The sequence below is a fragment of the Scaptodrosophila lebanonensis genome, unplaced genomic scaffold (assembly GCF_003285725.1).
Source record: "Scaptodrosophila lebanonensis strain 11010-0011.00,11010-0021.00 unplaced genomic scaffold, SlebRS2 tig00000061-arrow-pilon, whole genome shotgun sequence".
Classification (NCBI taxonomy): Eukaryota; Metazoa; Arthropoda; class Insecta; order Diptera; family Drosophilidae; genus Scaptodrosophila; species Scaptodrosophila lebanonensis.
The window spans coordinates 2369667-2383595 of NW_022060554.1; the positions used below are offsets into that span (position 1 = coordinate 2369667).

The 13929-nt window shown below is 37.9% G+C and overlaps 1 protein-coding gene across 3 annotated transcripts in view; it reads right to left on the reverse strand.

Annotated features, from left to right (window-relative positions):
* LOC115624575 (cyclic AMP response element-binding protein A) overlaps positions 1-13929 on the reverse strand; it is a 63179-nt gene that overhangs the window by 11887 nt on the left and 37363 nt on the right. The window contains exons 3-6 of one of the 3 annotated variants that reach the window (XM_030519307.1): positions 7733-8139; positions 7206-7673; positions 6991-7134; positions 426-2977 (exon numbers count right to left, since the gene is read on the reverse strand). In XM_030519307.1, the coding sequence (XP_030375167.1) occupies positions 2783-2977; positions 6991-7134; positions 7206-7673; positions 7733-8139 (1214 nt within the window). In that variant the 3' untranslated portion in view covers positions 426-2782. Of the gene's footprint in view, positions 1-425; positions 2978-6990; positions 7135-7205; positions 7674-7732; positions 8227-13929 lie in introns of those variants that run through there. The other 2 variants (XM_030519306.1, XM_030519309.1) reach the window with 2 other exon arrangements.

Sequence of the window (13929 nt, forward strand, 5' to 3'; positions counted from 1 at the left end):
TGTCTAGCTCTTATAGTTTCTGAGATCGAGGTGTTCATACGGACAGACGCACGGACGGACGGACGGACAGACAGACTCGACTTGTCATGCTGATCAAGAATATACATATATATTTCGTGGGTTCTGCCACGCCTCCTTTTGTCTGTTACATTTTTCACCTCCCGCAAAACAACTAATACATTGTTAAATTACAAACAAATCTCCGGAACATATAAAAATTTCATAAATCGAAGTATTTGAATTTTAAAAGAGAAAAATAATATTTCGAGCTTCTTTGGTTGCTTGTATTTTATTTTAATTGACAATTTAAGTGTTTGAATTACAGTTAAAAAATGTATTATTGGCATGCATATTTTCGTTAGTGTACAAATATTATTAAAGTTTTGTTTATACTACTGTACTTTAAGATTATTAACTAGCAATACAAATTATTTTCTAATTTCACACACATAAATAAAAATTAATTTTTATATATTTTGCAGAAAGGCGGCGAAGAAATCTAAAAGGGCATACGGACGTATATCAATATGATTTTGTGCATTGTTTTTTAAAACCAATGTGGCGGTGGTCTCTTTTAAGAAAACCGTATATTCATTAAATCATTTGCTAAAGTAACTAACTACAGAATTATAGCGAAAGAGGAAGTACGAAAAATGAAAACCATCACCAACTGCCGTTACTCATGTATGTTTTACTCAGTAATATTAAAAAATATTTTCTTTAGTTAGTCCCTTAGTTCGTAGTTCACAACCTAAAGGCATACACGCAATCTGATGCACTGTTCGGTCCTATAGTAGCTATATAATATAGCGGCCCGATTTATACTCATAAATACCAAGATCATTTATTAAAAGTAATTTATTTAAATATCTTTAAAAACAAATATTAAACATCTAGGAGCTATTTTTCCACCGATCGGTCCTATGAAATGTCCATACTGTCAGACCGACGGATTTCTACATCGATTCGTCTCATCACGTTATTCATATAACTATAACATTGGGGTCTGCCAATAATTAAAAGCAATCGCAGGTATTTATTTTTATCCGCTCTGAAATAATGATATGATTTTATAAAAATTATGTACATAATTGTTTTTATTTCTCTTGCATACTTTCTTTTCAATTATTGCACTTAACATAGCACACAGTTTATCTGAGTTTGCTTTTGCATGAGCGATCAGATACTATAAACGAATTCAGTTTGGCAATTTGAACGAATAAATTTGTTAACCTGACATATACCGAATTTTTCTCACCACTGCACTTAAACTGTCTTTCCAGCGTGTTAGCGATTAAGTATTGATAATTTACTTGCAAAGTATAATTGCACATTGTCTGTCACATTTATTTACAGTACAGCCTTGAACAATATCTTAAAGTACGCGTAAGTTCTTTTTACGGTTGCTTTAGTAATGCTTTTCATACGACTTATAGTAATGAAACTAAAATGACTTCAGTCCAATTTTTCCCATCAGTGCGCTTAAGCAGTCGTACTGTAGGTATTATAAAATGATTTATCTTAAGAATTTTAGACATTTATCTAACTATATTTTCATGAACATATTATTTAATGTAATGTAGTAAATTAAAAAGCAGATCTATGTATCCGCATTTTCATATTAAACTTATGTATATAAATGTGTTAAATTGGCTCGGAAATTGATTTGTTGATTTAAGTAATTTTTTTTTCAATTTTTTAAAGTTAGTGAGGGAGGGGGAGAAATTTTATTACGAATGAGGCAGACGGACAGACCAAAGAGGTTTATCTTTATCAACATTAGAAATACTACATTATATATCTTATGGATACGGAAACACTTGATGTTCGGTCTGTTGCAAAATAAGCACAAGAATAAATATTTAATCCGATGTGTACATTATATGCTGACATGTTTTTACTTGGGCGTACAGAAATCCGTTTTATCACTAAAACTGTAGTTCATAAATTCTTTTAAGATCTTAAAAATTGTTAAGATAAGCTTTTTGTAAATCTACATAAACATACATACTTGTACATATGTATATCGTTTGAGGAATATCAGTTAAAGGAACAAAAGTCGTCGAAAAACTCATCTAGCCCGTCCATTTTGATGGATTTTATAGCCGTTCAGACAATCAATCATTATTAAAACATAATGTAATGTATTCGCTCTCAAATTCAATAAATTAATGCTTTCTAGTGCCCTCATTTAAGCATACTTTTAACGTTTTCAAGTTTTTATATTTGCTTCTTTTTAAGTTGCGATTTGTTATTAACAAGTGAGTTCCAAACTTGTCATAATTTATATGAATTGGTTTTTAATATAAGCGGAAATCAAACTTAAATACTCTTCTGAATTTAACTTAAAATGCTATTGGAATGAAGAACTTAGCTTATTTTGTAGAAAACTTAAATTACGAACCGGATTTTATATTCAATTAAATATCTTGTTTTCGTGCAATGTCACAGGAAAATATTATTCTGTTCGGAAAATCTATCTTAGCCGTTTGTTATTATCTTAAAAAGATTCAAATTAATTTTCAATTTAATATAATTTAAAAATGATACTAATAGAATATTTATAATATATATTTTGTGCTCCATATCCGATATCACTATTATTTTTGAAAATACATCAGATGTTATTAAATTTATTAATTAATTTTTAATTTTTTTGTAGGCTTTATATCTATAAAGCAAAAAACTCACTTTGGAACACGTCGAAAGCCTGATGCTAAAAGATTTATACATTATTTCTTTAAATTCTTATTGCTAAACAACCATCAAACATTTTCTAATTTTAAAATTTCTTCAAATTCTGTTTGCTGACCAGTACTTGCAGCTTGTGCAACTGACTGATTAAATTAGCATTAGTTTCTTCTAATATTTCAATGCGCTTTTGGCAATCGTGGTTCTCTGAAACAAGGTTTTCAACGCGTCTTTCTAATTGATCCATGTACTCTTTTTTCTTTCTACGACTTTCCTGGGCGGAGATCTGCAAATAAATAAATAAATAAAATGAGCAGCCCAAAGAAATATATAAAATATATGCGGAAATCTTAGCTAGTTGGCCTTTTTCGTCTATGCTGAGACGCAATTTTCAGAAAGCACTCTAAAGAATTTTCACAGTTGCAAATTACTTCTCTAGGTGCCTCAAGCTGTATGTACATTAGTACTTTTCATATGTGTATCAGTAATTATGATTTAAATTTAATTGTATTGTAGTTTGTACTCAAAATTTGGTGTCTCTAGCTCTTAGGGTACAAAGATAGTAAGCCCTGAGACGAAGCTGAAGCCGAATTGTTTGCTTTGCGAGCAAGCTGATAGGTGTTCATAGTGAAAGATGAATTCGATGCGTATTTATTTTCGATATAGGCATCAATAAAATCGTATTGAAAATTCGTTAGTTAGAGGTTCGATGCATCGATAAATAAAAATGTTGGTAGAAAAGCTAAAGTCGGGCGTTCCGACCCTGTACATATGTTGTTCTTAACAATTAAGAAATTAAAAAAAAATAATTAAGTTAATTAAAAAAAATTGTTTGATCTATTTTACCGCTCTCGGTATTTGAACTTACGTAAAGGGTGTATAATTGCATATTTACATAGCAATTGCGTCTATGTGAGTGTATGCATGGCTAAGCGTGTCTATTCTTGTCTATGTGGGATTTCAAGCAGCACAATGTTGAATCAAAGCAGCAACAACAACAGCCGGGCAGCGCTTAGCTAAATATTATAACTATAACTTCCTGTTAAATCGGCCTATCATAATGAGACTTAGTATACAAATAATCACTTACTGGAGGTATTTGCCAAATTTGAGTCAAAACGGGAATTAAACAAGTAAAAAAGCTAAAGTCGGGTGTCCCGACTTTGAAATAGTCTGTACATATGTTTACAATAATTAAAGAAAATAAAAAACATTAAGAAAATTAAAAAAAAAAAGTTTTGATCGATTTTACCTTTCTCGGTATTCGAACTCACGTAAAGGGTGTATAATTGCACATTTACATAGCAATTGCGTCTGTGTGAGTGTATGTATGCCTATGCGCATCTATTCGTGTCTGTGTAAACATGTGTTCAGTCAACCAAAGCACCAGCATCAACAACAGTCGCGGGCAGCGCTTGAGCAGCGCTGCAGCAGCAAATATATTTATGGCTATAACTTCTTGTTAAATCGGTCTATCATGGTAAAACTTGGCGTACTGACACATAATAACTAAGGTAACTAACTGAAGGTATTTGCCAAGTTTAAGTTCGAAATTCCAAGAATTACGGGAGTTAGAGAAAATCGCGATTTGCATGGGAGAGGGGGGAGGGAGGGAAATATACATTTTCTGCGTATTCACACAAGGCATCTTGGTGTTCCTAGGTCTTATAGTCTCCGAGATATAGGCGATTATACGAATGGAAAATCGGGAAAACCCCCATAGGGGGGAAGTGGGGGGGGGGAAATCAAAAAAATAAAACAAACTCGTATAGAATACACACATAAGGCATCTTTGTGCAAAATTTGGTTTCTCTATCTCTTATAGTCTCTGAGATCCAGGTGTTCATACGGAACGGACAGACGGACAGACAGGGCTAGATCGACTCGTCTTGTCACGCTGATCAACAATATATATACTTTGTGGGGTCTGCCACGCCTCCTTCTGCCTGTTACATTTTTCAGCTCCCGCAAACCTAATATGCTCTTGTACATTTCATGTACAGTATATTATTGATCAGTATGACAAGACGAGTCGATGGAGCCATGCCTGTCTTTCTGTATGATCGCAAGGATCTCAGGAAGTCCAAAGCTAGAATAACCAAACTTGGTATCGAGGTTCCCCTAAGTCCTAGACTGGTCAAATTTATTTATTTTTATTCTAATACATCCCCCCCCCACCCCGTAATTCGTGTTTTTTTTCATAACTACCGTAATTCTTGGAACTAAAATTTCGTAACTATATCCCGTTAGTGATTATGTGTCTGTATGCCAAGTTTCATCATGATAGGTCAGTACTGAAGAAAGTTATAGCCACAAATAAAATCGCTGCCCATGCTCTGCTTGTATCTATTGTTGTTGTTGCTGCTTTGGTTCAACTTTGTGCTGCATACATATACGCAGATAAACACCCAGAAACACGATTCTGATGTAAATGTATGCTGTTGAAACTGTACATGAACCTGTCTCCATTTTTGTATATATGTATTGAATAATTTGGTATTTAATTTAATTAATATAATTTTTTAAAATTAATTAAAAAATTTTTTTTCATTTTTTTCTATTTGGTGGAGGTACAGGGTATTTAAGAGTTGGACCCGCTCGACTTTAGCATTCCTTTCTTGTTTACATTTTTTTAAATGTCTTAATTGTTTAACAATTTTTTATCTTTTTGATCATATTTGGATAGGTAGGTAGGTAGGTGCGGCATCCAGAGCTTATGAAAACCCTGACTCAATTAGGCCATGGTTATTTGGACCGTTGTGGTACCGCGTGGACAAGTCCGCTTCCCATATCCCCGTTGGCTGCATTTTTGCGCAATTGTTACACCCATCCGTATGCCCAGCATTGGCTTCTGCTCAGCTTACAGATTTCTAAAGTCCGTTTCCAATCGCGGATGGGCCACGTTTGACGTGTGATTTTGTGGTGGTATATGTGATTGGTCCACATTTGATTTGCAATGAAATCGAAGTGGTTCCGAATGGACAGTTTACAGCTGGCCATCGGTATACCGATGCTCTCCTTGTCTAGAAGGAGGGGAACGGTGGTACCTTCTCTTGCCAGTTCGTCGGCTATGCAGTTTCCATCTATGTCCCGATGGCCTGTGACCCAAATGAGGTAGACTGAGAACTGTGTAGCCATCTTGTGAAGAGATTTGCGACGGGTCTGCACTGACATCGAGTTCGATGTGATGTTGTCTAGGGATTTTATCGCCGCTTGGCTATCCGAATACATGCAGATTTCTCTGATGTCTGTGACTGCGCTTGGCAATATGAAGAGAGCTTCTTGAATATCTGTGATTTCGGCCTGGAATACACTACAGTGATCCAGGAGCCTGAAAGCTTTTCTGATGCCGAGTTCTTCGCAGAAGATACCCCCGCCTACGCGGTTGTGCAGCTTACAACCGTCTGTATATATTTTTATTGAATTTTCAGGAATTCCATTCATCCCTTGAGGGAATGATGGAGTGAAAGGGAGTATGGTGTACAATAGTCAGTGACTGAGGGGATTATGTCATTTCCTCTCAGGATTTTGGCGTGACCAACACATTCCTCTGACCATTGGTTGGTTTCTCTCATGCGAAGGGCCGCCAGCGTGGCGGTCATTTTCCCTATGAGATGTATTGGGAGTATTCCCAGAATCGCATCTAGTGCGTCGCTGGGGATGGTGCGGAATGCACCAGAGATCGTTAGTTCAGCTTGCCGTTGAACTTTATTTAGTCTCTGAAGAGACGAATTTCTTGCCAGCGATGGCCACCATATGGAGACTCCATATAGGAGTATGGGTAACCACGTAGGGGTCCATGTCCCATTTCAGTCCATGGCTTTCCTACAGGTGTAGAGTGCGATTGTGGCTTTCCTCACTCTGTCTTCGATATTAAGGTTCTAGTCCAGCATCCTATCTAGTATCAAGCCTAGATATTTGGCTGAACTGCTGATAATGGTACCCCATTCAGTAATGGGGGATGAAGAGGGGGAATTTTGTATTTCCTTGTGAATAGTACCAGCTCTGTTTTGCTGGGGCTTACACTTAGGCCATTTGACGTCGCCCAAATAGACAGTATGCTCAGTGCATCGGTCATGCACTCGCACAGAGTTTGAGGAAATTTTCCGAGAAGGAGATGGTCACGTCATCTGCATAAGCCACCATATTTGGATAAAATTTGCTTCTTTATCGACAGGATAAATGATTAATACATACATAAAATAACATACCTAAAAAGTTGTCTATTAAACTACACATTTTGCAAATTGTCCGAATGTTTCAAGAATAACAATATCAAATATGCACTACTTTACTTACTTTATTTTTTATTTTGCGTCGTATTTTTTTGAGAGATTTTTCTTCAGCTTTGGTTAGTGGTAGTTTTTGTGGTATAGGATAACCTTCTGCCAGTAGAGTGCGTTTTTCTTCCTCAGTCAGTAATAGCATACCAGTGGATCCTTTCTGTTTTTATAAATTGTTCGTATTTTTAGAAACATTCACTAAAGAATATGTGTACATTTCGCTGTACTTACAGGTTGGGAGCTAATCAGTGGTGTATGAATTGGTTGCCTTGTTGTAGGGCTCCCGGTGGTAGCGATATGGCTGACAATATAACGTGTACCTGAACTACGACGAGCTATAAGTGCAGACTTAGATACCTTCGTACCTCCATTTGTAGCCACAGATGCAGAGACTGACGCATTTGGCGACACGGGCGAAAAAATATGTTCCGGCGTTAAATTACCTTCGGAGTCATCACTTGTCAAGGAAGATGGCGGCGTTGGCGGTATGCCGTAAGGAGCCCCAGCGTCAGTGTGTGTGTTCATTGTGGTTGAACATGAATTTGAAATTAGTGGTGATGAACCTGTATTTTTTTTTTCACTCTTGATATGTGAAAACAATAGATTTTGACTACCATCCTCTATTAGACATTGTCGATGCTGTGACTTGTTGAGGTTTTGCGTGTTGCGACTTTCACTGAGCAGCATGCCCGCGTGCTTCTAACAAATAAACAAAAACTTTACAGTGCAGGTAAATTTATACAGAAAAAAACACTTACCTTCTGTTCAAAGAAAAATTCAGTTTGTAAATTTGCTAAATTCAAACTGATTGTGGTTTCATGCTGTAGCCTATCGTTTTTTGAATTCGGGCTACCCGGACAGCTAGATTCAGGGGACAAGGGCTCATCTTTGATGGCGGGATTATCAACGTAGGAACCCATGTTTGGTGATATACTTCCATCGCGAGTCGACGATACACTTGAATTGCAATCGTCATACATTCCCGAAAAGTGTTGAGGTAGATGTAAATGATACAGAGCTGTAGCTACGCTATTATTTCTATCCTGTCTTAAATTTCCACGTGATATCGCTGAAGTGGCTTGCCGATCAACAGCAGGGATCGTGTCAGAAGTTTGGCTGCTGGTCAACTCGACGTCATCACTGCGGTTCTTTTTTAATGGCGGATCTAGTGTAAGACATTTTGGATCAATTGTAGTCGAAATGTTTTTGGCAGCTTTTACTGAAGTAGTAGCATAACACACATCATCCATGTCTATGAAAGAAAGGGTGGACAGGAAAAGAGCTTTGTTTATTAACATTTTGAAAAGCAAGATGTTAAAGTAAATAATAGGATTTGTTTTATATTCAGTCAATATCGTACAACAGCGAACATCGCTTATAACGTCAGTCGCGCAAAGTGGGTTACACTTGTGTTTGTATAAAACACATTGTTTTATTTACTTGTGTATTTTTATTTTATTTACACAGTTGCACACCTTTCGAGACTAACGCTATAAAAACTCAGCTCAAAACAAAAACATACACGTATGTACATATGTATTGAATACCTATTCGGTGGCATATCCATGATGGGTATGTTTTGTAATATAGCCAAAGAGTAGAAAATTATTCTAGTTTTTTTCGAATGTATTCCGAGATGTAGATGTCCGCATGAGCGCAAGTGCATATACATATAAGGCAAATTTGATTATGAAATTCACACAGAAGGAGCCGTGGCAGATCCCACAAAGTACATATACAGTAAAATCTCTCTTGACCGAACACTCACCGACTACCATATTTTGTCCGGCCAAGGGGAGTGTCAAAGGCAAGGGGATACATAGAAATTGTTTTTGCTTATTTTAATTGATTTTCTATTTAGGAGAATAAAATAAATTGATTTTAATTAATATAAAAATGAAGATCCACGTTTATTAAATAGCTTTACGTAATATATAAATATCTATATATACAAGTAATACAAATTGAATTGCTGTTTTCACATGAATGCCATTGTCAGAGCTGGACTAAATTTAAACGGAATCATTCGGGAAGCAACAGCTTTCAAATGATACAAGAATCATCAATAACGGTTTACTCAGTCGAGTGTATCGAGGTAACAAACATAAAAAACAAGTCTGTCTGTCTGTCCATCTGTCCGTATGAACACCTGGATCTCAGAGACTGTAAGAGGTAGAGACACCAACTTTGCACAAAGATGCGTTATGTGTGTACGCTGTGCAAGTTTGTTTTATTTTTGATACACACTTTACGTGAGTTCGAATACCGAGAGAGGTAACATCGATCAAAATATTTTTTTTAATTGTCTTACTTTTTTTAATATCTTTAATTATTCTAAACATATGCACAGTCGGGACACCCGACTTTAGCTTTTTTACTTGTTTTCAAAAAACTGAGGGTACAAACATGGTGAGCTGAGACGAAGCTGTAGCCGAAGCTGATGACGAAAAACTGCCGCAATCAAACATATGAATTTGCTCGAAAGTGTTCATAGTTCTTGCGAAGACGAAGATAAAGACGAAGCTGACGCTGTCAGCCATGCTCTGCCTGTAGCTCTGCCCACAGCTATTGTTGTTGCTTTGGTTCAACTCTGTGCTGCATACATACATGGATATAAGCACGCAGAGACACGATTCTGATATTAATGTATGCTGTTGAAACTGTGCATGGACATGTCTCCACTATCGTATATATGAATTGAATAATTTGTATGTAATTAAATTAAATAATTTAATTTGTTGGTGTTCATATATGCCCCATAGCGCTGAAGTTCATCGTACTGTCAATGTCACACGCATTTGACCGTATCATGAGCTACGCATGGGCCACGCATGTGCATATGAAGCCAACGCAGGCAGCTTTTCTTAGCTATTGTTAGAATAGCGGCCGCGCATGTGCACTAAACAACCACCAACCACCAATCACTTATTAGTAATAATAAGACCTACGCACATTCTAAATTTTGTATATAAACCCCTGAAGTTCAATCAATAAACAGACAGAACCACAAGAACACTCGTGCAGCTCTGATCTCACATTCCCTTTCAGCTCCTCCGAATTATACTTGGTTCAAGTACCGATTTTAAAATACTCAGCTACTAGTTTATTACTACGGGCTAACTCAACAAACAACAACATATTTTTGGTGACCCCGACCTGATCCTTAACATAGGATCGCACACTTTGAGGACGCAACTGGATTGGTTGATCAACAAGGCGACCAACATCAACTCTATTGAAACTCTATTGAAGAGAGCTTCCGTTGGGCAGTAGTTCTGGTCGCGCTCATAGAAGCCCCAGAAACCTCAACGAAGCAAAACTGATTGAACTCTCTGGAAGAGAGCTTTGTTGGGCAATGAAGCCCAAGAAACCTCAACAAAGCAAGATTGACGGAAGGACCGCAACAAGGAAGCTGTGCCAGCTGAATCTACGTGCTAGAGATTTCGCTATCAGGCAGTTTCCCGACAATTTGTATTGGAACGATTAGGCGACTAATCGAGACTCCGTTGGGCAGCAGTTCTGGTCGTGCTCACAGAAGCCCCAGAAAGCTCAACGTGGGAACACTTCAGGATAAATCCGCCGCCAGAAACGGACGGACCTCCATTGGTATTTAGTGTCACATCCGGCTTTTAAAAGCAAAACAACACCTCCAACGGGTCTGACAACTAATACCAGATTGGAGATGTGGCAATTCTATCTCCAGAACTGGATTCGCTGCTTAAAAAGCAAGCATCGCTTGGAGAAGAAATTCAAACCCTGATAAGGAATTACAAAAAGGATTCCCAGGATAGAAAAACGAAAGCTTACTACGAAGAAAGAAAGGCAAGGCTAAGCCATCTTCGGGAGCAATTTCAAGCGGGCAATAATAATGTTATTGTTGCCTTAAATGGTCAAATAATAGACCACAGCTATTTTGAAAGCGACTATTATACAAAAATAATAGATATCGCTAATGAGTATTTAACTAAATTTACTCAACACACAACCATGCTTGAAACGTTTGACATGGACACCAGCCTCTTAGGCGATAATGCTGAAAGGCATCAAAACGCTTTGAAACGCATTGTCTCGGATAATGGGACAAATGACACTTGAAAACAAACAACAACTGAGGCCTATGGTGGAGAAATATCGGAATTAAATTTCCGATCTTCATTTTCAAATCTAAAGAGATTTTGAAAATCCTGATAGCCTGGACTATAATGCAGCCAATTTTATATCTGCCGAAAGTGCTGTTATGAATATGAATGCAACATCTACTGCAGACCCCGCACTTGACGCAACAACACAAATGACAAGTCAATTGTCGATGCAGCTGCCGAAGATGTCAATACCGCAATTTGGTGATTATCTCAAGTGGCAACAATTCCATGACATCTTCAAGAAGATGATTCATGAGGCCGAACTCTCGCTCACTGAAGCGAAACAGCGTGGAAAATGCTCAATGATCGGTTTAACAACCATATAGTTCTAAGTTCAGAGCTTCTGAAAAAACTCGTAAACCAACCACAAGTTGTGAGTGAAGCCTGGTCAATAAAACAGTTTCATGACACCATTCATGAAACAATGGCTGTATTGAAAAATATGAAGATAAACACTCTTTCATGGGATCCAATTTTACTGCACATTCTGACGAAAAAATTGGATCGCCAAACTCACACTTTGTATGAGCAACGCATTTTGGCTTTGGAGGCCTTGGAAACAAGCAAGGAAACAAGGAGAGGAGGCATGCGCATCGGTTACAGCAGACAAAGACACAACATGCACATTTTGTAATCAGCCTAACCACCGGATTTTGCAATGCGACAAATTTAAAGCAAAATCAGCCTCAGAAAGACTAAACTGGGCACAAACGAAAAGATTATGAGTAAACTGCTTGGGAAAAAATCATAGAGCCCTAGAATGCCGTTCCCGAGGATGCTTTAATTGTAATAAAACACATAACACGTTATTGCGATGTAATGAAATATGGCGAAGCAAAAGGGCACCAGCCGAAAGGCTTCCCAGCACTCACTACTGTGTTTCTGACCATAATACTGTTGCTACCACTAGCATTGCTCAGCCAATCAAGATTACGAAATTTGGCTCGAAGTCTGGAATATTCTATGAACGAATTGGGACAGCCAAGTTAGCAATTGCAGAATGGAACATAGTTGCCTACTACGACTTGGACCCGTATTGGAACGATATGGATGTATTCCGATCTGGCATACTGTCTCAACAAATATTCTGGAATATTCTATGAACGAATTGGGACAGCCAAGTTAGCAATTGCAGAATGGAACATAGTTGCCTACTACGACTTAGACCCGTATTGGAACGATATGGATGTATTCCGATCTGGCATACTGTCTCAACAAATTATATCCTCACACATATAAAAAACAGGCATGTGTATCGCTGCATAAACACTTCTATCATATAGAGGAAGAGCTTAAGACCGAACACGAACTGATGAAGTACCCACGAACCCGGAGATCCCCTCTAGACATCGTTGGAAACATAGCCAGTAGTCTATTCGGAGTTCTCGATGAGGAATATGCTAAGGAGATGTCCAATACCATTCACAAAGTTAAAATGAATGAGGAATATCTACTAGTACTTGTTAAAAACCAAACCTCGGTTATTGACTCAACAATAAACGTTCTGAAACGCAACGAGCTTGCGTTGTACAAAAGAATGGACCATTGGGAACAACAATTGGAAGAACTGACAGGATTAGAAGACCATGGCAAAACATACCAGTGGTATGTGGCAATAACCACACAACTTACACTACTGGCATCCAATCTCCAACGAGTGCAATCAGAGATACTGAAGGTTCTCACAGACATTCATTAATCTCGCCACGGCAGTGGGAAGGGCAGTTACAGTTCATGCAGGCTCACCTACAGCAGGGACAAAGTTACCAGCTAGTAGCAACCTTACAAGTATAATTCAGTTTTATAAATTGATAAAGGCTGAAGGAACAGTGGTGGATAACCATGACCGTGCCAATCGTAGCATCTCAACCAGTGGAGCTATACAACTTGGTGCCAATTCCTTTAATAACACGGTCTGGCATATCAACGATCAATATTCAAGTTCCGATTATAGCAGTCAATAATCATTTTGTCTGGCTCACTCATACTGATCTACGCAACTGTAATCTACTAAACAATGATGAATGGATATGCTATGACAAGTAATTGATGTTTTCGAGTGACTACAATAGTGAATTTCAAATCTTCAACGATCAAAGTCCATCTGACTGTGCAATGACTCATAGGAATACGTCATTTCTCTGGCTACCAATACACGCAAAAAACCAATGGGTTTTCGCAACTTGAGAACCGATGCAGTTCTCAGCTACTTACAACAACAAGCTCTTTAATCTACAACTGAACCAAACAGGACTACTCATAATCGATCCTGGGTGCAGAATACGCAATCCAAGTATTACGGTCACTGGTCATAACACAACTACCAACACAATACAGGCGTTCCATATTAATATGGACAAATTGAAATGCCATTCTCTGACGACTTGACAAGGAGGAGCCACAATTCATGCAGTCATGAGGACTTAGAAAACCTAAAAAATCAACTTTTGCCAATTTTGGACCAGGAGCTACCGCACAATTTGGATCCGATTACACACCACCACGTTGTGTCATATATTGCAATTGCCATTTCAATTATGATTGTTGGTGTGTACACCTTTTAAGAAATGCCGCAAGATTTGGTTTAATGCGGCATATATCAAACTGGATGAGCTCTGTCGGCAAGCAGAGGGAACCCCGCACACTTTCACTGTTGACATAAGTGAAACAAATGTTTAACGGCCGGGAGTATGTTGGTGTTCATATATGCCCCATAGCGCTGAAGTTCATCGTACTGTCAATGTCACACGCACTTGACCGTATCATGAGCTACGCATGGGCCACGCATGTGCATATGAAGCCAACGCAGGCAG